At 35.7% G+C, this 25,683-nt stretch overlaps 1 protein-coding gene across 1 annotated transcript in view; it reads left to right on the top strand.

Moving 5' to 3' along the window:
• Nucleotides 1-24,636, top strand: part of LOC106143332 (chromosome transmission fidelity protein 18 homolog) — a 41,129-nt gene extending 16,493 nt beyond the window's left edge. Inside the window, exons 15-16 of the mRNA XM_060948949.1 lie at nt 19,705-19,759; nt 24,028-24,636. Of these exons, the coding sequence (XP_060804932.1) occupies nt 19,705-19,759; nt 24,028-24,131 (159 nt within the window). The 3' untranslated portion in view covers nt 24,132-24,636. The remainder of the gene's footprint in view (nt 1-19,704; nt 19,760-24,027) is intronic.
• Nucleotides 24,637-25,683: the final 1,047 nt, after the last annotated feature.

Raw genomic sequence — 25,683 nt, 5'->3', positions numbered from 1 at the left:
AGCCGAATATATAATTCCAATAATATTTAAAAAAAAAAAACAAAAAAAGGTGAACCAAATCGGAAACTATTTATTAAAGGGTATCATTTAAGCTATCACCAATTTAATTAGTTTTGTGTTTCTTAAATAATAGGGTTTGTCCTCAACATAGTAGATCTGTCACCAAAATGTAGTCACCAAACAATGCAAAATCAGTTCCACAATAAATCACCTAAAATCCTGAGATATAAGGTCTAGTACCAAATAAATGTTTTTGTATGTATTATAATAGGTGTGTCCTAATAAGTATTTAAGCAAACTAATTTAAAGAGATCACCAATAAATCATATTATGTTACTAGAAAATTGCATTAAGTTCAAATAAAAAATTAGGGTTGTCATCATCGTTTCAACCAAAAGATTCTGCTACTTAACTAGACTCCCAAGGTTCTAAATTTCCACTGGTAGTATAAATTATATTTAAATAAAATTTTTAGCAGAGTAGTAAATAAAACAATTAAAGTTAAAATAATCAATATTTATTGTTGAAAATAATTACCACTGAACAATCAGCGCTGGTTTAAAATAGCTGGCTTATGGCTAGCAGAATAGTAGATAAAACACTTAATTAAAGTTAAAATAATCAATATTTATTCTTAAAAATAATAACCACTGAACAATCAGCGCTGGTTTAAAATAGCTGGCTTATGGCTAGCAGAATAGTAGATAAAACACTTAATTAAAGTTAAAATAATCAATAGTAACTACTACCCATCGTTGAGACGGATTGGTCAATTTTTAAAGCGCGCCAATTTGTCTCCGCCCCTTTGATCATTTTTTCATTAAAATTATAAATTGATGTATTAAATTGGTAACGAATACTATTAATTTAATATCTGAACGAAATAAAATGTTACTACTGTATTGGTGACAAAATATCAAATAAAAAGGAGTCGCAGTCAGGGATCGATAATCGATTTATTTGGTGACAGATCTACCATTCTGAGCACAGAGCTATTATTTAAGTAACAAAACTATTATTATAAGAACGAAGTTTATATTCATGTAATTCAATATAATTTTATTGGTTATCGATCTCTTATTTTACACATATATTAACATTAATTTGATAATTCATACCTGGGAACAATTTTTGTTTATCTGAGAACGAAAATATTTCGTGGCGATAGATCTATTTATTAGGTGATACAACTTGATGACAAATATAAATTTTGGTGATAGAAAATATAGTTCCCTTTATTAAAGGCCAGTACGCGTCGAGCCTTAAGTTAAAATTTTGTTGGAAGTTTTTCTTCTCGCTAATGGCGGGGGCGGTTGTTTCTCGGCCGTCGATTGCGTAATTTATAACTTGCACAAAGTTATTATCTTTATAATATTAAACGTACCTATAAAGTTTAAAAATATATATAGTTGTTACCGTTAAATTACTGTATGAATAGTATTGGGGGAATCTTCACTGCGTTTAATTATTTTGATAAATTAATAGGTATACATAACGTGTGGTACATTGAGATTAAAATATTGCTAGCCCAGCGCCTGAAAGACGAATCCCATATTTAGTAGCCTTTCCCTTGATTGATTTTAACAATCTACATCGGAAGAGAAGCAGTTGGCACACACTATGTTTTTGGAATGCACCATGGCAGCTTGGACTAGACGGATGGTGCCTTTTGTCGCCTGTTACGACATCCGTGGGAAAGAGATGGTCCATTACTAAGGTGATCAAGAAAAGTTTATAAATAAGACTAGTCACGTGCTTTCCAGCAAAATTGACTTAGGGCCTCTCCATTTTTGAAGGACTAATTAATCATTTCAAACATTTACATGCTATCTTTAGCTGTTGAAAAAGACTGAACTGAAACTGATGAAAGAGAGCATTAGCTATATTAAGCTCTAATTAAACAGTAAAATATAAGTCACTTACCGGCTTCGTCGGAACAAGTGGAAACTGCTATAATCCTTCAATTTAATAACCCTTATTACGGTCACTCCAAACTCTCGCTCATCACGACCATTAAACCAGAAAGTTAACAAAATAATCACCCCATTACATCACTACTGCACATAAAATCCGTTAGGGTTCAGTCATATGTGCGCCTCTTATTGCAAGTAAATAATTATGTTGCGCCCTCAAATATTAAAATATATTTTTTTATTTATTTTATTTATTTATTTACTAATTTATGTACACAGAAAACATCGAGACTGATAAACACAAGAAACAAAATTACAAAGGTTCTGCTTATTTCAAAAGAAATCTCTTCTCTTTTTTATTCAAATTAAGAACCCGATTACCTATACCAATAACACACACCAAATACATTTAAATATCTAATATATAACATTCTCGTGTCACAATGTTCGTTCCCGTACTCCCCCGAAACGGCTTGACCGATTCTCATGAAAATTTGTCAACATATTGAGTAGGTCTGAGAATCGACCAACATCTATTTTTCATATTCCTTTTTTAAACAACGTTTGCCGGGACAGGTAGTTTAAATATATATTATTAAGCCTAGGAGCGGTGTCATATAGTAGCTCCGCTTTTATAGTAATTTCCAGGAACGACTTTTTTTGCAATATTTGTATTGATTCATTTTAGCTAATAAACAGCAGATCAAGTCGAGTTAAATACAAGTGAAATACTTTTGATTTCTTTTTTAAAATCGCGAGTTTGCCTGATACCATTTTCCTCTTGAGTATTTGAGATACACTAGTAACTGTCGTATTGATAAGGTTTTGATTTTAATGGAAAAGGAAATCCCACGTATTTACTAACTATTTAGGTACTAGTCGTTTAAATTCTGGTATTTCACTTACAGTTATTACCTCTATAAAGCATAACAAACAAACATACTTATGAATAGACCCTAACATCACAAGTGCAGATAAAATCCGTACGGAGCACTTAGTCAGGCGACTTGGTCCGTTGGTCGGATGGTTGGATGGTCTGTCGGTCGCGTGCGCCCAGCGGGTGGCCGTTAACAGTCGGCTAAATTTATTACATGGGCGTGAATAACATTTTTGTGCACAGTAACGGCCGAGAGAGCCCTAATAGATGTTAATAAAAGTGACCACACGTTGAGCTTTTTTGGGAAACCCTTTTTATTGTGGGGGTTAATCGCTGATTGTATTGCGTTCTAAGTTGTACTATACATACGTATGGTCACGTCTATATCACTTGCGGGGTAGACAGAGCCAACAGTTTTGAAAAGACTGATCGGCCACGTTCAGCTATTTGGCATAATGATAGAATTGAGATTCTAATAGTGTCAGGTTGCTAGCCCGTCGCCTAAAAGAGAATCCCAAGTTTGTAAGCCCATCCCTTAGTCGCCTTTTACAACATCCATGGGAAAGAGATGGAGTGGTCCTATTCTTTTTTGTATTGGTGCGGTGAACTACACGGCACAAGTTAAGTTAAGTTGTACCTTTTGTGGTTATCTATGTTAAAAGTATCAGTTAGCATGCTTATGTGGTAGACAAAAGTCGGAGGCCTCGTTTAGCTGAAAGGTTTAATAATGGATTCGAGTTTCAGAGATGGCAAAACGTTACTAGCCCAACACTAAAATGAAGAATCACTAACTTTCTCTTAACATAATTCTTTGGTTTTATAAAATAACGATTTTTTTGATATGTGTCTTTGAGACTTACATTTATAGAAACAGAAATCATAAAGTCGTATAAATAATATTAAGTATACAATTTCTACGCTCTGATAGAATCTATTACAGTCTCATACTCCTATTACTGCAATGAAAACTGCAATTTACTATCATGCTTGTCCATTCCAAAGTATACATACATACATAAAATCACGCCTCTTTCCCGGAGGGGTAGGCAGAGACTACCTCTTTCCACTTGCCACGATCTCTGCATACTTCCTTCGCTTCATCCACATTCCAAAGTATATATTTCTTAATTCTAAGAAACCAGTTTAAAAATAACAAAAGTTAAAATTGTAAGCGGGATTCCTTTCGCAATTAGTGTGGGCGTAACAAAGCGGGTAGTTGGGGCGCGGACCTTGTAATGGCAACCACCCAGCTATTTATTGCCTGCATTTAGCGCTAAAGTGTTCTCTTGTGTTTAATTCCTCTACCATATTTAGTGGTGGTAGATTTAAGTAATTTATTACAAAAGTACTTTACACTACTTATTGTTTTAAGAGTATCTTGCTAATAGAATACTTGGGAATGATTGTCTGACTTATCAACGTATAGCCCGAACCGCTGGGTATAGATACTTAAAAGGTTTTGTTGAAACTCAGCGGTTGGACCAAACGATATGGAATTTGACATGCAGTTTGTTTAGTTGGTCTAAAGGTGCGCTAAGAAGATTTCCCGGAATTCCCGCGGGTAGAGAAATTTTCGCTTTACGAGGCGCAAGTGTAGTTTTTTTATGGGTTATTATATTTTGTTCTAAAAGTTCGATTGGTAGACCACCGGTGGAACCGTTGTATATTTTAAAGTGAAATAAAGTTTATCTTAACAAATGTGATCTAATATTTAGGCATATTCAACGATATCCAGAGAAAATCACATGGATTATATCTGTATTGTTTAAAAGCCTATAATGTTAGGCGGCATTATACAGTTTAAATAAATAAATATATACGGGACAAATTACGCAGATTGAGTTAGCCTTGATGTAAGTTCGAGACTTGTGTTACAAGATACTAACTCAACGATACTATATTTTATAAAAAATACTTATATGGATAGATCCAAGACCCAGGCCAATCAGAAAAAAGTGTTTTCTCATCATGCCCTGACCGGGTTTCGAATCCGGTACCTCCGGTGTCACAGACAAGCGTACTACCGCAGCGCCACCGATGCCGTCAATTATTAACTTAAATTTATTTCTTCATACAGTGGATAGCACTAAAATTTAACTTTTCTAAGGATAACTAAGTAATAAATACATAGTGCGGTAGTACCATTACACGTTCTCAGCTAAATGCGTTTCGCTCGCGTATCCCGCTGATTTTTCACACGAAACTGGGTTAAAATCTTCCGGCAGAACTGACACAGCATATAGAGGGTAAAGAGTTATAAATTTGAGCTACTTAGGTGATCTACTGCCAAAAGACATCCGCCACTATCTGAAATCGCCTAGCTGAACGTGGTATTCGAGTCAGTGCGAGATGTTTACCCCGTAAGGGTAAAGACGTGATGTATGTACGTTGGAGTAAAAGCCGTGTTCATTGAATACTGCACTTATTTACAAATTTCTGTAGTGGCTGGTTGAAATGGAATGTTAAAAGCTTAAGTTAAATAAAACTTTGTTGTTCATATTTAAAATATGATACGAATGACATTTTGAAAGTTGCTATGATTAATTTTTACTTAAATTATAGAAAAATTATAGACGTCTCTTATGGCGAATTATTGAAATTTGTTTCCATTTATCTGGAAAGGCGAAATATTATTTGAATATCCTGGCTTCACATCAGTGTCAAATATTGTCAGCATGGATTTTTCTGTTTCATAAATTTTCCGTACCTGTGGACACTTTTGATCGATTTAATGTTTCTAAAATATCTTAATAAATAATTTTCGGGCTTTATTTCTGGTTTCTCTCTATTTTGTGTTACTGGCTCGCGTTCAGAATTCATCGCAAATTCTATAAAGGAAATGAAACTGGTTTTACTGAGCAGCGTTTAATGTGTTTATTGCTCCTTCGTGTCAAGACTCTCTTAATGTTTCATTTATTTTGTTGACGCGATTTTTACTTTACAAGGAAATGAATAGATTTCCTGATGAGTACATAACCACGCTTTTTTGGTCCATTTCTGTTTGATTTTAAAATTCTTATTGCTGTATTTAAAATCAATAACTTTATTACGAATCATTTCGCGCTGTGGTAATTATATAAGAAATGGTTTGGAAATTGCGTCTCTTTCCTGCAGGTATAGGCAAAGACAACATTCTGTCCACTTACCACGATCCCTGTATCAACAAATAAAATCACTCACGCAATACAAGTGATAAATATCACTCACACAGATACTCATCTTGTTTCCGATTGCAATAATACGTCATAATTAATAGCAAAAAAATAATGTTAATCGCTTAATACCATTCGCGTAACGTCATAATGGCGAACCTCTTCATTCCTTTATCACTCGTTGCCGGCATTAACCCAGCGCTCGTAATGGAGGCAATAACACTCAGACCAAGGAAGACTGCCCCTATAATACATCGGGTAAACGAATATGCGGGGAAATTGCCCACGAGCCAACACAGATGTGATTGCGACCGTCCGGATACTTGCAATCATCAATCTACGCCCCCCTCCACCCAGCGACGCCAGTCGTAAATCACGCGCACAATGGCCGGAGGAAGTTCTTAAGAAGAAAAACTATAGGTCATATCCTTCCTGGGAGGCGGCCAATCGGAAACGAGCGACCCCTCGCCCCCTCGAAGGGTTATTCGGTTAGGGCGAGATTTTTCCACGTCGCCCGGGCCGAGGATGGTCGTGGCTCATCACGGGATTATGCGTAATCCCGCAGAAATGATAGCGGATGGATCGCGATGTGACGGTTCCACGTTTGAATTATTTATTTTGATAAGTTCGCGGGTTGGGTAAATTGCTTCTATGTTTTCTTGATTGGATGGCCCGGAGTGTAGTATAGAATTATCGGACGTAAGGATGGTTAGTTTTTTTCTTTTGTCATTGCGGCAAAGGAACTGGTGAAGGCCTTCTTTATTTTTCACACTGCTAATGAGTAGGTTATCCAAAAACCGTAGCGTGTCCCAGCTGTTTCTTTTTCTAAGGCTAAGAACGTCAATTCTATCGTAAAGCCATACGGCGGAACGTGGCCTTTTAGCCATGTCAAGACTGTTGGCTCTGTCTACCCCGCAAGGGCTAAAGACGAGATTTTGTATGTATTTTTTTGGGTTCAGCTCGTATATGATGAAGATATCGAGCTAAATAAAAAATATCGTACATAAAACTCATTATCCCTCAAACAACCGAACCGATCCCCCAAGGAGATTATTAAAATATTTTCTTCCCGAACGAATTTCATAGCTCAGTTAAATTTGAATTTAGAACATGCCGCGACGTTCAAATTGCGAAAGCGCCGGCGGCTCCGCTAGTTAGCTAGTTTTTACAACCCCTTTGTCCGTGAAATTGTAAAATTATATCAATGCGTGCTACGGAGCGGTGCCTCGAATGTGTGAGCGGTTAGATTTAAATGTATTAAACTTTAAACCTGGTTTTAACGGCTGTTGCCTAATTTTGCATTATAACGTATCATTATTCTTATTGTTTATTGGTATATTATGAGCTTTTAATAAGGATCGCGGATACTTGGACGTTATTAATATAATACCTACGCAATGAGAAGTAATGTAATCAATGCGTATACGCTTTGTCACGTCTGAATTTGTTTTTGGTGCACATAACGCGTACTCGTATAGGGGTTGAGAAGAAAGTGTTTTCTAGGATATGATTCCTATGTTTATTTTCAAAGAATTCTTATTATTATTATGAGGTACAGTAGCGCTCAAAAGTATTTTGACAAGGCTACTTTTGTTATTATTTTTTTTCTGTGTTGTTCTAAACAAAAGCGGTTATTACTTTGATAAAATTTCCGATGTACCGCAACTACAGTGACAAACAAGTTTGAACTTGTTTGTTTACTTCATGTGCCTAGACGAAAACACGTTCATACTTGCGCTCATAAGTATTTTGACAGCAAGTCATTTTCCAATTGCCAGTGATACCGTTCGCACTGCAGTTCTGATTTTTTAATAAGCAATAAGTTATCATCTATTAATTATGCCTAAAACTAAAGAGTACTCAAATGACATCAAAAATGCTGTAATAGCCGCCCTACAATGTGGAACGTCGCAAGCAGAAGTTGCTCGGAGTTTTAAATTGTCACGACAACTTGTAAGTGCGTGGAACAAAGCTTATAATAAACGTAAATCTGTAGAAAATAAGCCTCGAAGTGGCCGTCCGAGAAAAACCACTTCCAAGGAAGACCGCTTGATAAAGAAGTTATCGACGAGTGATGTCCGAAAATCGGCTGTACAAATAAAAAACGAGTTACAAGAAAACTATGACCTGGCTATTCATGTTTCAACTGTCAAACGTCGGTTAAAGGAGTTTGGATTACATGGACGACGCCCAACAAAGAAACCATTGATTTCTGCTAAGAATAGGAAGCTGCGCCTTGCGTTCGCGAAAAAGTACAGATCCTGGACGAGTTCAGAATGGTCCAAGGTGCTGTGGAGTGATGAAAGCAAATTTAATTTAGTGTCATCTGATGGCATACGGTATGTGCGACGCCCTGTAAACAAAAGATTTGATGTCCGTTACCAAATACCCACAGTAAAACATGGCGGTGGCAATGTTATGGTTTGGGGATGCTTTTCTAGTCACGGTGTTGGGCCATTAGTTAAAATAGATGGTATTATGGATCGTTTTGTTTACGCCGAGATATTGAAGAAAAAAATGCTGCCGTATGCTCAAATAAATATGCCACCTGGCTGGTTATTTCAACAAGATAACGATCCCAAGCACAAATCGAAGCATGTGAGTGACTTCATGAAACTCGCGAAAATCAAATTCCTGGAGTGGCCCAGCCAAAGTGCCGATCTAAACCCGATAGAGCATCTTTGGGAAGAACTGGATCGCCGTGTAAGATGTCGAAACTATTCAAACAAGGATGCTCTATACACAGCACTGAGTAACGAATGGAGCAAAATTCCTATTGATCGTTTGCAAAAATTAGTTGACTCAATGCCGGCGCGTTGTGAAGCTGTCCTGAAGGCAAAAGGCTATGCAACAAAATACTAATAAAAAGTTTCGAAAATAATGAACACAAATTTAATAAAAAATAAAACTTTAATTGTCTTAATACTTTTGAGCAGTCACACTGTGGATAATGTTTTTTTTTTAAGTTTATCTTCACATTCTAATACATGAGTAAGCTCAATATGCAAAAGAAAATGCTTTACTTGAAATATAGTATTTGATTTAAAACAATTTCGTTTTTATTTTTTGTAATATCCAATAAATTCAGCTTGTCAAAATACTTTTGAGCGCTACTGTAGACCAAGTCAATTGTCATAAGACTCAAAAGCCACGTAGTCATTTTTTCATACATGCATACATACATATAGTCATTGTATATCCCTTTCGAGGTAGACAGAGCCAACAGCCTTGAAAAGACTAAAGGCCACGTTCAGCTGTATGGCTTAATGATGGAACTGAAATTCAAATAGTGACAGGTTGCTAGTCCATAGTCTACAAGAAGGGTCCCAAGTTTATAAGCATTTCCCTTAGTCGCCTTTTACAACCTCAATCGGGAAGATATGGAGTGGTCCTATTCTAAAGTGGCGGGAACCGCACGGCACTTTTTGCAAGTCTTGTAAAAATAGAACTTCGACACTACGTAATTATATCTATCTACTTCTCGAAATGTTTGGTAATTCGTATAAGCTTCTGATTAGTTTGGCAACTGCATCAAAGTATCAACGGCCTGATCCGATAATGTTGGCACACAACTAGCTAACGACACAAGATGTTATCAGTATTTTTTTTAGAGAAAAAAAGATATTAAATGGGTTATTTTGAAGAGGATTCAATATGATTGCACAACAATAGTGTAAAATACATATTTTTATAATAGCTTCTTTGGTCGAATCGGTGTGTTTCTAACATAGTGAAAATAATTTCTCCAAATATCTAATGTCATCGATTGCTGTATCTTGTGCTTTTTAGTTATTAATGTTAAGTAGATACTAAGGGCGTCGGTGATCGAATAAGTGAGGTGCCCGGTTAAAATGCGTGATGCGCATAAAGGCACAGGTTCGAATCCCGCCTCGGCCATGTACCAATGACTATTTTCAAAGTTATGTATATTAGTTTGCATACTAATCGATGCTCTTACGGTGAGGGAAAAGATTGTGAGGAAAACTACACATTCAGGCATCTGGATGTGTAACCATGATAGATCCAATACGGGTTAGGTTTACCTGCAAAGGTTGCGGGGGTCAGATGGTAGGCGCTTCGTGTAAAATCCAGGATCCATGGTCAAAGGCATACCCTGGGCTCCTCATCAGAGTGATGAGGATGTAAACTGGAGAAGAAGACATATTTTTATAATACTCTCAACCACAGGTTCCATCCTTCATCGACAGGTCGATATGGCGCTCCATATTTTTATTCTATCGAAAAGTATACGGCTCTCCACAGAGTGTAAAAAAAAAACAAAACAATTTATTTTTATGCAATGCACAAAACGCCGCAGGATACCTAAATACAAAGACCAAAATGCTTTCACGACTATTCTAACACTGGCCACAAATAGGCATAGAGTAAAAAGCCCCGCGGGCGATGGGCCGTTCGTTTCCAAATTCAAATAATGGTGTAACGAGGTACGCAGAGGGCGCCAGCGTCGCAATCATACCGCTAATCTGCACCGACGCGTGGGGCGTTTTGACTTACGATATGGACTTTTTGTAGCGTAGTCAGATGGTATTTACCTTTGCCGGGTTGAGGGTTATTATGTTACTTTTTCAATGCAATTTTTATTTTAATATGGCTTTTATTATACACGTTTTGAATTTCAACCATCGGGTTGCAATGGAAAATTCGTAGCACTGCTACGAGGTGCTACGACTTCGTTTTACTAATTTAATGAATCAATGTTCATGGCTTTAATTTTATAAAACTAAATGTAATTTTGCACCGACACGACCCAAATGCGAATATTTAATGTCAAAATACGCTAAACTAACACGTTAATATCCACTAACACGTTTAGGCCTTACAAACAATTTTACCGCTAAAATATTTACGAACATACACGCCGTAATTTTCATTTCACTTCGCATTATCGGGATTACGGTCCCAATTTCGCAACCCCTCTCGCTCTATTATTGTAACTAATCTTGTCACTAATCCTAGTCCGATTACCGAACGGCGCGGTTCCAAATTCAAACAAGCTCGAATAATGTGGTTGGGAATTTAAACATGCGTATAATTTTCAAAATTCGAACAGACAGAGTAACATGTGCGTGGCTCGGGGGTATATTTTTTCGGCGCCGCGCCGTCGCACCCGTTCGGATACTAGCGGTATCTAAACGAGCGAATGTATTTACGATTGGGGCGGACGGGGTAATAAACGTTTTTATTGGCTTCACCCGTTGTTGGAGTCTCAGCCAACAATCTTATTTTAATTATCCTACTGCCAAAGGGTAGCATTTAGGTAGTTAAATTGTTATATAGCATCAAATCTATAGGAAAATAATAAATATATATATATATAGATCTGTGAAAGATTGCAGAAAACTATTTTGGTTTTAATATCTTTTTTCAAAACTCATGGTCAGCGTATATATAGAAATATTACGTTATTAAAATCGATAGCACTGAGTTTAGCTTAACCGCAATCCCGTGAAATTTGCGCGATTTCAATATTTTTATTCGTTAAATATTTTGTGAACCGACCTGGTAGATATATTCCACGAGTTAAATGAAAAGTATTTCGTTATTTCTGTTATATTTGCTTCGCTTTGAATTTCACGCGTGACCCACGATTTGATTGGTTTCGAAAAATAAAACGCCCGAAACTTACATATGATTCTCAACTCATTCTTAAACACCTAATTATTTTACTATTTTTTTTATGTGACAAGATAACACAACAAAAACTTATACCTACTACTATGCCACTAACCAAAGCCCTCAACTATGCAAACAATCAAAAAACTAAACATTAACAAGTGCATTAACAAAAAAGTAGGACAAAGGCGGAGGGTTGCGTCAAACAAATTGCAATATTAACCCTTTGGCCTGCAGCGTCCGACCGCAATCAAAGCCGGCTTTCACCGTTGTTTGCGGTAATCAGATACCGCCGCGCAATATGCCACATGTTTGAACATGTCCCGCTATAAAAGATTAGTAAACGACGTATAAAGAACCTCAGCGCTCGTCTAAATGAGACTTCAGGGAGAATTTTCGAGACTTCAGCCTTATCTGTCCGGGGCCGCCTTTTCAAGTGCTAAATGAGGTTTTTTTCATATCACCTGGTTGTGTGTGTTGATGTGTTTTGGTGGCCTGGAAAATTATTTATTTTATTTTTCTTAAAACACCTAGTGGGAATGAATGGTTACATATTTTTCGCAAACAACTTCTTTTTTGAATTCTCTCCACCATATTTCATCATGGTTACTCATCTAGTTGCCTGATTATGCAGGTTTCTTCACTACGTAAACCCTCAACGTAAAAGAATTAGTTAGCAATCAAATTGATACTTACAATATAATAACTCTTTATTGCACAACAATAAATTACAGCAAATTCACAATCATATATAAAAAACTCAGCAACAAAAGGCGACCTTATCACTAAATGATATCTTGTGCAGGTAACCTGAAATTATGTATAAAACTTCACCCAGAGGAACGTTTACCAGGTAGCAGTGAGTAAACTTATAGCCTATTCTATTGCCAATAAATGTACATAACTTTTTAAATAGTCGGTAAAATTTGAACCAATGCGTCACAGTTTTAACTCAAACTCGAGTTATGGCAATTTGGGTCAAACCTATCGACCACCACCTTATATTATACTATCGGTATGAAACGCAAGAATTATCCGCTTAGCTAATATTTCACTCGGATCACATACGTTCAAGCTAACGCAATTTCTCCAAAGATATTTCTAAATTTTTGAACTCCATCGACACTGACAGACGATCGGTCTTGGTACCTCGGGGGGCGTCAATTACTCGCGTTTAGAACACGTTTGAGCTGTAACAAATCGTTCGCCGATCATGCAATTTGCCTGAGAGCATCCCGCGATCTTATCGCGTTTCCGAATAATTTATTTTACGTTACGTTTTACGCGATTTGTTTTATTGAGTTTTTTTTTTTCGTTTTTATTATATGTATGTTTGCTTGTTTACATTTGAACGTCGTAACAAATATATTTTTTAAAATATAATGGTTATATATTACTTTATACACAATTTTAAGTTTTATATACACACTTTTATATATAATTATTTTGTATTTATTGTGTATGTAAAATGTGTTTATTGGATATGTGTTTCCTATCAACTATTTGCAAGGCGCGTTAGTTGCAGGCAGCCAACGTAAAACTACCCTTATTTTATTTCCAACGTAATACTCATTGTTAACATGCTGTTTTAAGACCACCTTAAAATGCGATTGGAAGCAGATAAGACACACATTTGTATCAACTACAAACAAATTTCCCTTAAAAGAAACAACAAAGGAAGGTTAAAACAATATCATTTGTGTCCAGCCGTGGAAATAGATCGTGAATACTTTATGGAGTAAGCTGTTTGTGCTATTTGCCCGGTCCGAACACTATTGTTTGCACGATAAAATAAAAGAAAGCTCCTGTGCTCATAACGATATCAATACGACCTTTCGAACAAAGGGTGGTCCTTGATCGAAGATACTTACATAACTAAGCGTCGATGCTCGAATGGGCAAGGTGCCCGGTTAAAATGCGCGATGGCCCGGTTCAAATCCCACCTTGACCACATGGTCAAGGTCAAGGTCAAGGTCATAACTTCAAAAATAGTCATTGGTACATACCAATGACTATTTTTGAAGTTATGAACGTTAGTTTGAATACTAACCAATGATCTTTCGGTAAGGGAAAACATCGCGAGGAAACCTGCGTGGTGAGGATGCGACCGGGACTAAAGCCAGGTGGAGGAAGAAGACTTACATAATAGGCTAGTAACCATCAAAATTAAATGCCACATTCATTAGCATTCTACTTTCAGTAGTTTCGGATAGTGAGGTTTATTATTTTCTGATAATATCAGTATACATTGAACATTATTCAAAATACGTTTTAAAATATCACCTGATTGTTATTAACACAATGTACTAAATTTAAACACACATACCTATGTATTTACTTACTAAATTTGACACAATCTATAATTACAATTGCATAGGTTGTAAAAATAATCAAAATTATCCTGTGTGAAAATAGGTTGTAAAAATAAAAAAAATATCCTGTGTGAAAATAAATTTAAAAACATTCCATTTATAAAGTGCTTATACTCCGAGCGGATCTTTACTCATGGCGTGCCATTAAATAAGTATCGAAGAGGTTATCTAACTCATGATCGTCGGAATACAAGGCAAATGCCCAATTCGCCATAAATATGTTTCGGCACATAAAGGATGTATTTCCACACTGATTTATTGTTATTGTGGGGATGGAATAATATGATTGCGGTATATATATTGTAGTCATATATGTATAATTGAGTGGGTTGGGCGTATCATAGATATATTTATGACATACATATAGGAGCATGTCATCAATATAGCATTATATCACATCATAGTATAATATCAATGGGTAGGATGTTCCTACGTATATTTATCCTATATTTTAATGTCACTATATGTAAGTATAGCAGTAGCAGTAACATTTGAAATTGGTCTTGGTGTCTAGCGAGAAAATTTGAAATGACCGTAAAATCTGTTGTATTTGCAAATTCTATTGGAAACATATGCCATTGTATGTATGTATAATTGTATATCAGTTACTTCGTTTGGGAAGCAAAGTAGTTAATTTTTTAAGACCATGTTTAATCATCATCAACTTTACGTCTTCATAACGTTGTAGACAAACCCTAAGTCAAACTATAGACCAATTTAGCCGGATATTGTGTTTACAAGACTACGTACCCGTAACTCGAAGTTTAGGTCGTATCGTAAACAGGCTGGAAGTAGTGTATTTACGGCGGGGCACAAATAAGTATCGGGTGCCTGTGGAAACAATGAAAAATGACCGGCGGAAAATTGCGCCGATCCGAACGGAATCCGCCTGAGTACGGCCCTGCTTGAGACAGTACTGGGACGTACTCAGCCCGGTCTTATACGACAATAAATTATTTAATTTAACATATTTTAATGCGGATCTATTAAGTAAAACGTCAAGTGACACTTTTTGTCAATGTTATACGTTAATTAATGTATGTTTTATATCTATATGCCTAACTCCAATCCGCTTTGGGAATTTTAGTTATACACTAGTATTTAATTTGACGTCCTTTAGTTTTCATGTGACAAGAGATGAAGTGATCCATTCGACTGGAAACCGAGGAGACTTCTGCCTGTTATTCTACATTTGACATGGAGATTTGTCATGCGTCAATTTGAACATTCCTTATACCTTAAAATAATTCGCCTGGTACAACAATAATTCGTGTCTGCCTCGCCCGCGGCTACAGCCCTGTCTCGGCGCGCACTCTATTTTCCTATTTGCGCGGCAGATTGCCTCTGATTGTATTGTTTGCGGGGCGGGGCGTACTGATACCTACGCTACCTACGGTTGTATACCCCTGGCTGTCCGCGCGGAAAAATGTTTGCGATCACAGTGTGTTTGTAATAAATATTTGATGTCGGAATCGGAATTAAGGTTTAGATCGGTTTTGCGGTCAGCGTAGATTTTCGTTATTGGAGATTTTTTTTTTGGGTTCGTGTTCATTTAATGTAATTTAAAGTGATACTTATTCATACGCCTACGGTCCTACACCGCCAGGCATCCGTGCACACAAATTATTACGATAAATATTTGATACGGGAATCGAATGTTTAAAGTTTCCGAAAACTTTAACTACTTATTGAAGATTTTTGCATATTGGTTGTTCCACAATTGATAAAATGTTTAAATTTTTTTTAAATGACGAATTTACTTCTCTCAAATCGGAACGCAAGAGCGACACGTCTCCCAATTCCTCACATATTTTATTACTCACGGAAATTGATTAACTTGAACAATATAAAATAAAACCAATAACAAGTCGACAGCTGTGTGCAAAAACACCAACTTTTCCTCATATAAAAAAAAAAACAAGTCGTTAAATAAAATATTCTCCACTCGGATTGACAATATCGGCAATATACGAGTAAATCTTCGACGTCACCCCGGCGATAACTTTTATGAGTGCGAAATTGTGTTTATGCGAGCGCTGGTGGGTTGCGATTTACCACCGCCGCGGCGCCACCGTCGCGTAATCACAAATATTGCGAGCGAATGAAGTTAGCGCGCGGTGCAAATTGCACGTGTAAGCGATTAATGGATCATTTGAAGGTAGTGAGGTTAATAAAATTAAATTCGGTTGCTTTTAAAACAGCCAAACGTGTTTACGAGTAAATCCTTTTATGATTTTACTGGTAGGTATATAACAGAGTTTAATTTTACTTTATAAAAGTTGAAATAAGGCATTATTCATGAAACTGCAGTAAAAAAAAAGTTAAATTTATTCGTATTAACGATAATATTGCTTTGTATAAAGTTGAACCGTCGGAAATTTAACCACCTACACACAACATACACCCTTTAAAAATCATTATAATATTTTTTAAATTTTCTATATCCAAACCCTTTTTAACCACCGTCGGAAAAAGAGGGGTGTTATAAGTTTGACATGTCTGTAGCATCATGGCTCACAAACGGATGATGCGATTTAAATTTTGTTTTTAATAAGGTTTTTATCACTTGGACCACAACAACAGTAGTTCGCGGCTACTATTACAGTGTAACAAACTCACAATTGATTTGTTTCTGCCCACTATACGGTCTTCTTTCCTGGCGTCGCCTGGGCATTTTACTTGCTTATTATAATTAATGTTTAAAGTTTACGTACCGTGTGGTTCCCGTCACCAATAGACAAAAGTATAGGACCACTTTATCTCTTACCCTTATGGGGTATCATAAAAGACGACTAAGGGATAGGCTTATGAACTAGCCCCGCAGGGGATATACATAGACGTGATTATATGTATGCATGTTTAACATTATTAACACATCACCATAACGACTTTGAAATATTACACACACATACACACAAAAAAAAACATGTTAGTTTCCAGCTTAGTTCATTTTTAATTTGTTGTCGCACTTCAAACTATATTAATATAAAATTTCACTAAAATCAGTTTAACTATTTATCTGTGTAATTAAAAAAACAACATCTTTTGTTCATACAGTACGTTCAGGAAAGAAAAAAAAAATACCTTCCTTTTAAATTTGTTCAGAGTAAGTCGTATTCAGCTTTGCTACGAAGCTCGTAGCATTTCGTAGCTGGCTACAAGTGCTACGAATGTGTGCTACAATTGCATAGCAGTTGCATTCATTGAATTCTCATAGTGCGTCCATCGCTTCGAAAACACAAGTGAAGAAGCTTATAATAAGCAAGTGTTTGAAGTACTTTTATACCAACTAATATTTTAAATGTGAAAGTGAGTTTATTTGTTTGTTACCACTTCACAGATTATCTACTGAATTAATTTCCTTGAAATATCACGTTTATATAATTTAAAGTCTGGGAAAATACATAAGGTCAGCATACATAAATACTTATTATTTATTTATTTATTATATGGTCACGTTTATATCCCTTGCGGGGTAGACAGAGCCAGCAGTCTGGAAAAGACTAAATGGCCACGTTCAGCTATTTGGCTTAATGATAGAATTGAGATTCGAATAGTGACAGGTTGCTAGCCTATCGCCTAAAAAAGAATCCCAAGTTTGTGAGCCTATCCCTTAGTCGCCTTTTACGTCATCCATGGGAAAGAAATGGAATAGTTCTATTCTTTTTTGTATTGGTGCCGGGAACCACACACACATAAGGTCAGCTGGATTAATAAATTCATATAGTGAGTATTTAACGACCTTATAGAGTTATGAGTAATATTAAGAATGTAAAACACAACTAAGAAAAATAAAGCGTTACGTGTTGAGATGACACTCATCACGTAAGGCTTTATTTTTCACGTGAGTATGAAACAGAAGTAAAAAAGATAAAGTGTCACGTTGTGTCTCGCTAACGATGTTCGTCGCCACATACGTCGCTAACGAGTCTCTAACCACTCCGCTCGAGTTGTTAGGGCTCCGTGTAGGCGAATATCGTTTGATTACATCTTTTCTATCTTACGGGGTAGACAGAGTCTTTAAAATTAATTGTAATTATATATGTCATATAATTATCGTTTGATAACACTTTTCATGATAAAGTCATATTTACTCTATGAGATATCCTCTGTGGTAACGGTTGGTATGATGTGCTCATATTGTAAATAAATGATTCATAATGTGATAACATTAAAATGTTTTATTTAACAATATACATACTAGTATTATAAGAGTAATGTTAAGAACGAAATCACGGTCCTATTTAGGTAGTAGGAAAGTATATATATTTATAAGTGTAACGATCACTTAAAAATTGATGACATTGCAATTTTTTTTTAATAATTTCTTAAAGAAAATCCGTTCCAACGTCTTCGTTCTTTCTTTCAATTCAATAAAAAAAAAAAGAATATATAGGTGTTTTGCCGTGTTAACACCTAACTTACCCAATACACAATCGGGAGTGACTCGCTTTGTGCATGTAGCGGAGCCACGGAGAGTTACGACACTAGACACATATCATGGTCATAGGCGCTCCCAGATCTTCTCCAGGGAGTGAATGGCAAAAATCGGAATAAGTAGGTACCTACATACATACATACATACATATAACCACGTCTATATCCCTTGCGGGGTAGACAGAGCCAACAGTCTTGTAAAGACTAATAGGCCACGTTCAGCTGTTTGGCTTTAAGATGGAATTGAGATTCAAATAGTGGCAGGTTGCTAGCCCATCGCCTAAAAGAAGAATCCCAAGTTTATAAGCCTACCCCTTAGTCGCCTTTTACGACATCCATGGGAAAGAGATGGAGTGGTCCTATTATTTATTCTATAGGTACCTACCTACTTATGCCGTGTGGTTCCCACGGCATAAGTAGGTAGGTACCTATCCGATTTTTCAAAACGTTTACAAATCTTCTCAATTTGAACGTAATATTGGAAGTCCACGGAACCACATTAATCATAGCGTAAAATTTCCTTAACCGGCTAACAATTTCCCATGAAATTCTCCCATAGACCACGTTCACGATGCTGGATGAAAACAAGCTTTTTAAGGTGTAATGAGCGTGCATATTCAACCGAGTAGCTAATGCTCTTGTGTTATTATTCTCAGCAGAACATATACTCGTACATATATACATGCAGTGCTATGTGGTTCCCGGTACCTATACAAAAAAGAATAGGACCACTCCATTTATTACCCATGGATGTCGTAATAGGTGACTAAGGATATGCTTACAAACTTGTGATTCTTTTTTTAGGCGATGGGCTAGCAACCTGGCACATTTGAATCTCAATTCTATCATTAAACCAAATAGCTGAACGCGGCCTATCAGTCTATTCAAGACTGTTGACATTGTCTACCCCACAAGGGATATAGATGTGACCATATGTATGTATGTATGTACATATTTATAATCGCTTCTATATTTTATTCATCATTCCATTTTATGTTCTGCTGTTGTTTTGCTTGAGGATAGAATTGAGATTCAAATAGTAACAGGTTGCTAGCCTATCGCCTAAGAGTAGTAGTAGTACGTGGCCTATCAGTCTTTTCAAGACTGTTAGCTCTGTCTACCCCGCAAGGGATATAGACGTGCTTATATATAGTATGTATATTATACAGGCATAATTACTAACACTATCTCTAAATTTCGAAACGAACGAACGAAACATAAAAAAAAAGAAAAATGACCACACCATATGTCGAACTGATCAGTAATTTTGTAATCACGTTTACCGTCTAGTTATTTACATGTTTTTTCGTTTGTTTCAGGTCCATAAAGATTTCTTCGGACGGATAGTGCCGATGTCGCAAGTGCAACGTAGTGGTAAGTTGACGTTGGACTTACACAAACAATACGAATATTTGACGAAATATACGTATTGAAATAATTAGTTTTGACATTACAAGTACCCGAAACCGCCGAGCTTGTATGAAGAGAGTTATGAATGTGGATGAAGCGAAGGAAGTATGCAGAGATCGTGGCAAGTGGAAAGAGGTAGTCTCTGCCTACCCTCCGGGAAAGAGGCGTGATTTTATGTATGTAGTTTTACATTCATTCTTTTAATGTAGACAATGTGCATTCGTCCCACGATTTAGATTTAAGAGATCTATGTATATTTGTAAATTGATGTCCGGTGAAAATGCTGCAGTGTAGTTTGTTCCGCCGCTTCTTCTACACATGCGATTTAGAAGCGGTAATAGTTATAATTAGATTTATGTGATGACGTCACGTCAATAAGTGATAATTTGTATCCAATTTTGAAAATAAATCTTTTCTATTCTACTACTAGAGCATCCACGTCTTACCTGGTCTTGTTAAAGACTTTATTTGTAGAATGACAGTCTTTCAGTGCGGCTTCGTGACTCGCTCGGAAATGGTGGATTTGAACCTCAACAACATTCTCTTTGGCTAGAACATTAAGGTTGACATTTTTTCGCAAAACCTTACCTTAACATGGTGTACGACATTCTGCGACATCCAAATTGATTATGGTTCTTCCGCATTTAATGCTGGTAGGTACTCCGATATGAAACAATATCTCAAATTGCTCACACTCCCTATTATCACATAACGTTAATCTCACGTCGAGTTACAGGCAAGCCTATTATTTTCAATTACGCTACCCCGAAAGGGTTGTTAATATTCATTTGGCCGACACCCGCCCGGGAATCGAACACCTGATCCTCGCCCCCCACCCGATTCTAACAGTATATTAATCGTGTATAATTTCGTCGTGATGGAGTTTTAATAGAACGCGAATTGTTTGTCGGGTTAGCGGTTGTGCACATTGTTTTCATGATTTTTGCATGTCTGTCTCGTGAATTGACTTCTCCTTCCTTTGTAGACTGTAAAAGTCAGTCAAGGAAATACGTTGCAATCTTGGTATTAAAGGATTTTAGTATCTTTAAGGCGATGAGGTTCCAAGCTCAAACTATCCCAGAACGTCGATGCCATCATTAGCAGATCAAGCTAAACTTGGTTTTGGAAACTTGTGACTTTTGTTTTCCAGCCTGGAATGCCTTTAGATTATGTAACTGTTGGCTCCGTTGATAAGAGAGTTGATATTAATTCGTTGTAGTCCATACTAATATGATAAAAGTGAAAGTATGTTATCACGGCGAATCTACTGGATCGACTTTGTTGAAATTTTGCATGAGTATAATAAATAATCGTAGGTCAAACGTAGGCTTAATCTTTATAAAAATTTTCACCGAAATTGGGAAAAACGGGTATTTTTGTTCTCTATTGTGCGATAAAGGAAATTCATTAATTTTTTTTCGCTACCTATTCAGCATGGAATTCTACACTTGTACAACGGTCCTTAAGTTAAAATTGGCTCAGCACCCCCTCCCCCCACTCCGGACACCCCCCATTCTCGTTAAGGTGACTGTTTAATAATCTCAACGCGATTTGTAATGGGATTGAGTGGAAATTCGCTCGACGTCTCTGAATCCATATTGTTATAGAGTACAGTCTTAGTGAAAATACTTTGACTTTAATAAGTATTAGCAATGTTTATAAGAAATTTTTATTCGCATTTGTTCTAATGTCCAATGCGCGTTATGTCTATTCGGAGTTGGTCAAAAATAACCATTATTAACTTTGATCTCATAATTTTATTTTGTAATCAAAACATTTTATTATTCAATTTTTTGATCACAACAGTGGATAAAAATGTATATGTTACTGAGTGACATACTAACAGACTTACATCAAAAAGTTTCGCCGAAAAATTGGAAGTTTCATTTTGTCGTAGACTGCTACGGATATAATTCGCACCTACGAGATTCGTAGGCATGTCTACGAGATGTTGTAGCCGTGTACTACATACAAAGCTCTATACACATTCCTTTTTCGTCGGCGATTGAACCACCAAGGTACAATAATAGAAAATCATTATGCACAAGTTCAAACGGGCGTGGTTTAGTGTAAATACCTTACTTACCAAAACTAGCACGATCATAGTGAAAAAACGCACCCTGGTTTTCAAATAGATGAGATTGCAAACGGGACTAACTCGAGGATGATAACTTCGATTAAGAAATTTATTGAAATGTTTATAAAAGTGTGAATTTGCAATTGTAATTTGATAATTTTTTAATAATTCTTATATAAATAAAATTTAACAACATATTATATGCACTTGCACGTGAAAAACTATAATCTAACAGATTGTTTCAAATCGTATAACGCACTGGCCGCTAAGAAAAAAAAGTAAATATTTAATTGAAGAAAAATAGTGATCTTCTTTTGTTAATTTTCCACAACAATGATTTAAGACGCAATTAACTTGAAAAACTTTAAATTATAATCCTTGCTATTTTTTTAATGTTTTAAGTTTTTAATTATAGTTTACTTTATTTTTATCAATACAGTATTTAATTTTTATTCCGGCTAATCATCTAAACACAGATGGATACCCCCTATAATCCAGTGCGAGTGTACCCCAGCGAAGTTGTAATGAGGCTCGCTGTTTAAACTAATTGGGCGCGCGCCGGCGGCTCCAGAAATTGACTTTGCTGTTTGATTTGCCTCGCCGAGTGATCCTTCCACCATTGTTACCCCGTTTTGTGTTAGTGTTCAACTTTGATTTGATAGGCTATTTACTTGTAATAATGGCGCTATTTGTTTGCGCGTACAGTGAACATTAAATATGTAAGTAAACTGAGCGGACAATTCGATAACAATTGGATTTTGGAAAATTATATACACAGCTTTTAATTAGGTAATATTTTTTTAGCATGAGTATTTTTATGTTACGCGCAGTATTAGTTTTAACGTGAGTATAAGTTGGACCACCATGGAAGATTACTCTGTAATTTCTAATTCTAAAAAAAACATCTGTCACTGCTTTCTTTGATAATTTGAAAATCCATAGGTAAATAATTGATTAAAATTTTTATTTCATAGATGCTCTTCAAAAAGATAGAACAACATGATTCGTTCGATTATGTATCTCTGAAAATTCAATGATCGTGCTATGAAAATATTACTTTTATGATCATTTGTTATTTCGTCTTCAATGTTATTAAAGAAAAATGACTAAGGTAAAGGCTAATAAACTCGAGATTCTTCGTAGATAGACCAGCAACCTATCACTATTTGAACTTCAATTCCATTATTAAGCCATACAGCTGAACGTGGTCTTTCAGTCTTCAAGACTGTTAGCTCTGTCTACCCTGCAAGGAACATAGACATGACTATATATATATGTATGTTCAACGTAATTATAATTTTACATTTACTAAATACTTTAGTAATATAATTATAATAGTACGTATGTACATAAAGCAATTAACAGTAGCGGCGCAGAAACCCCCTGGTGGGGATTCGGGCACATGTTTGCGCAAATTAATTGTCCCCCATTGTACCGCCCACCGCTTAGGTATTATTTCTCTGAGATGAGTTACATTTCTTAAAGTAGGTATTTAAAATGTTCATAATTACCAAATTGTGTTCGCTCGTTTGTATGTGAGATACCAAAGTAAGAATTGTAATGGAATATCTGTTTGAAACTCGTGCCAAATTTTTTATGGGTTAAGAAAAATATAATCATTTTTTCAGAGTCCTCTGATTATGATTTGGTTGATTAAAAATGTCAATCAATCATGCCTTGATGATCAATGATACCTTGTAATTTATGAGAAAAAAAACATAAGCCACGTGCCAGTTCGATTAATAGAAACAAAAAAAAATATATATATTCCTATATTTAAATGTGATGATAGTATGATTCAGATTTCGTAGATAAGTAATAAGCAACCTTTTTTAAAATTCTATTGACAAAACCTATAAACCTTATCTTTAAAATTAGACTAAAAATTAATTAACGACGCTCATGAGATTATAAATATACATACGTACATATGGCCACGTCTATATATATCCCTTGCGGTGTAGACAGAGCTAACAGTCCTGAAAAGACTGAATGGCTACGTTCAACTATTTGGCTCAATGATAGAATTGAGATTCAAATAGTGACAGGTTGCTAGCCCATCGCCTAAAAATAGAATCCCAAGTTTGTAAGCCTATCCCTTAGATATATAATCATATATATGGTAAAATATACTTTAAAATGTTTGTTTGCGCAGATGCAGTGCCCGATGTGATCTCTTCAAGCAGCGTTTTCTACCAGTACAGGGAGGGATTCAACAACGCGGTGCGAAGAAACGTGCGGACTAAGGATTTATTATGAAAAAAAAACTATAAATACTAAACTAAAAAAAAAACTATACTAAATCTTATTTATCATGGAGAATTCCGTGTTGGACACTAGGAACAGTTAAAATGCAATGGGTTTAAAAAAAAAATTTGTTTTGCGCTTTTGGTTAGATTCGCGTCTAATCGAAAAGTTCCAGGTTCGAATTCCGGCCAGGACATGATGAAAAAAGATCGTTTTCTGATTGGCCTGGGTCTTTGGATGTTTATCTATGTAAAATATAGTATCGTATTAGTATCCCATAACACAAGTATCTAACTTAGTTTGGGGCTAGCTTAATCTGTGTAATTATTTTTCTTAAAAATATTTATTTATTTGTTTGTCGCGTAAAATTCAGTGTAAGATAAAGGGCCACGAATCCCATTGATTTGTTTAAATAATTATTTTTTATTAGTATTATTGTCTTTTAATGTAATGTTAATCTCAGTTTATTGCAAACTGCGGAGTTAACGTACCTAAAAAGAGTAAATGTACTAAATTATATATTTTTTTAATAAAATTATAATACTAGTAGTTGTGTTTGTTTTGAATGCACTTCACCCAATTAAAGATATAATATAATAGGACCACTCCATCTCTTTACCATGGATGTCGTAAAAGTCGACTCAGGGATAGACTAATACACTAGGGAATCCACTTTTAGGCGATGGGCTAACAACCTGCCACTATTTGAATCACTGACACTAAGCCAAGTATCTAAACGTGGCCTTTCAGTCTTTTGATGACTGTTGGAGCTGACTACCCCGTAGTGGATGTAGACGTGACATATATTTTTGCTTTACGATTATATATTCATGACTTAAGATCTAATCTCTAATTAAAATTTTGAGATTCTTCTTTGAGGCGATGGGCTAGCAACCTGTCACTATTTGAATCTTAATTCTAACTTAAAGCCAAATAGCTGAACGTGGCCTATCAGTCTTTTTAAGACTGTTGGCTTTGTCTAGCCCGCACGGGATATAGACGTGACTATATGTACATATGTATGTAAAATTTTCCAATGTTTATGTCAGGTGGTCTGCTTGAAAATGCATGAAAATTAATAATTGTACTTCAAAATAGTTTCTTACAGCCAACATTAGTCGAATAAATAACATAAACTTGAAGAAACAGCCGTAGATCCCAAGTTTGTATATTAATCAACAATTATAACACAATCCACTCTTCCTAAGTAACGCCTTGACTTATTTATGGCTCAAGTTGATTCAAAATGGCGTACCACATTTATTTACAAAACAATATCATTTCAATTGAGGTTCCCGTCTTTTTTTTTAAGTATCTTAGTAATATTTATATCATTTTCGTTTTTAAAATAATATATGATAATATAAAGCTAAATGTATTAAGTAATCTAAGTACCAACTAAATGTTCAAATTCCATGAAAGTCACAATAAAAGTTAGGTAGAATAATTAACGACTTTTATTTAGTTATTTTGTAAATATCCGGATATAAACAAGTGGTTTAAGGAATAAACATACATATTATCACGTCTATATCCCTTACCTCCCTTACCCCGTCCCGAGGTA

The sequence above is a fragment of the Amyelois transitella genome, chromosome 17 (assembly GCF_032362555.1).
Source record: "Amyelois transitella isolate CPQ chromosome 17, ilAmyTran1.1, whole genome shotgun sequence".
Lineage (NCBI taxonomy): Eukaryota > Metazoa > Arthropoda > Insecta > Lepidoptera > Pyralidae > Amyelois > Amyelois transitella.
The sequence above is the reverse complement of the archived record's forward strand: the minus strand, read 5'-3'. Positions and strand labels throughout refer to the sequence as shown.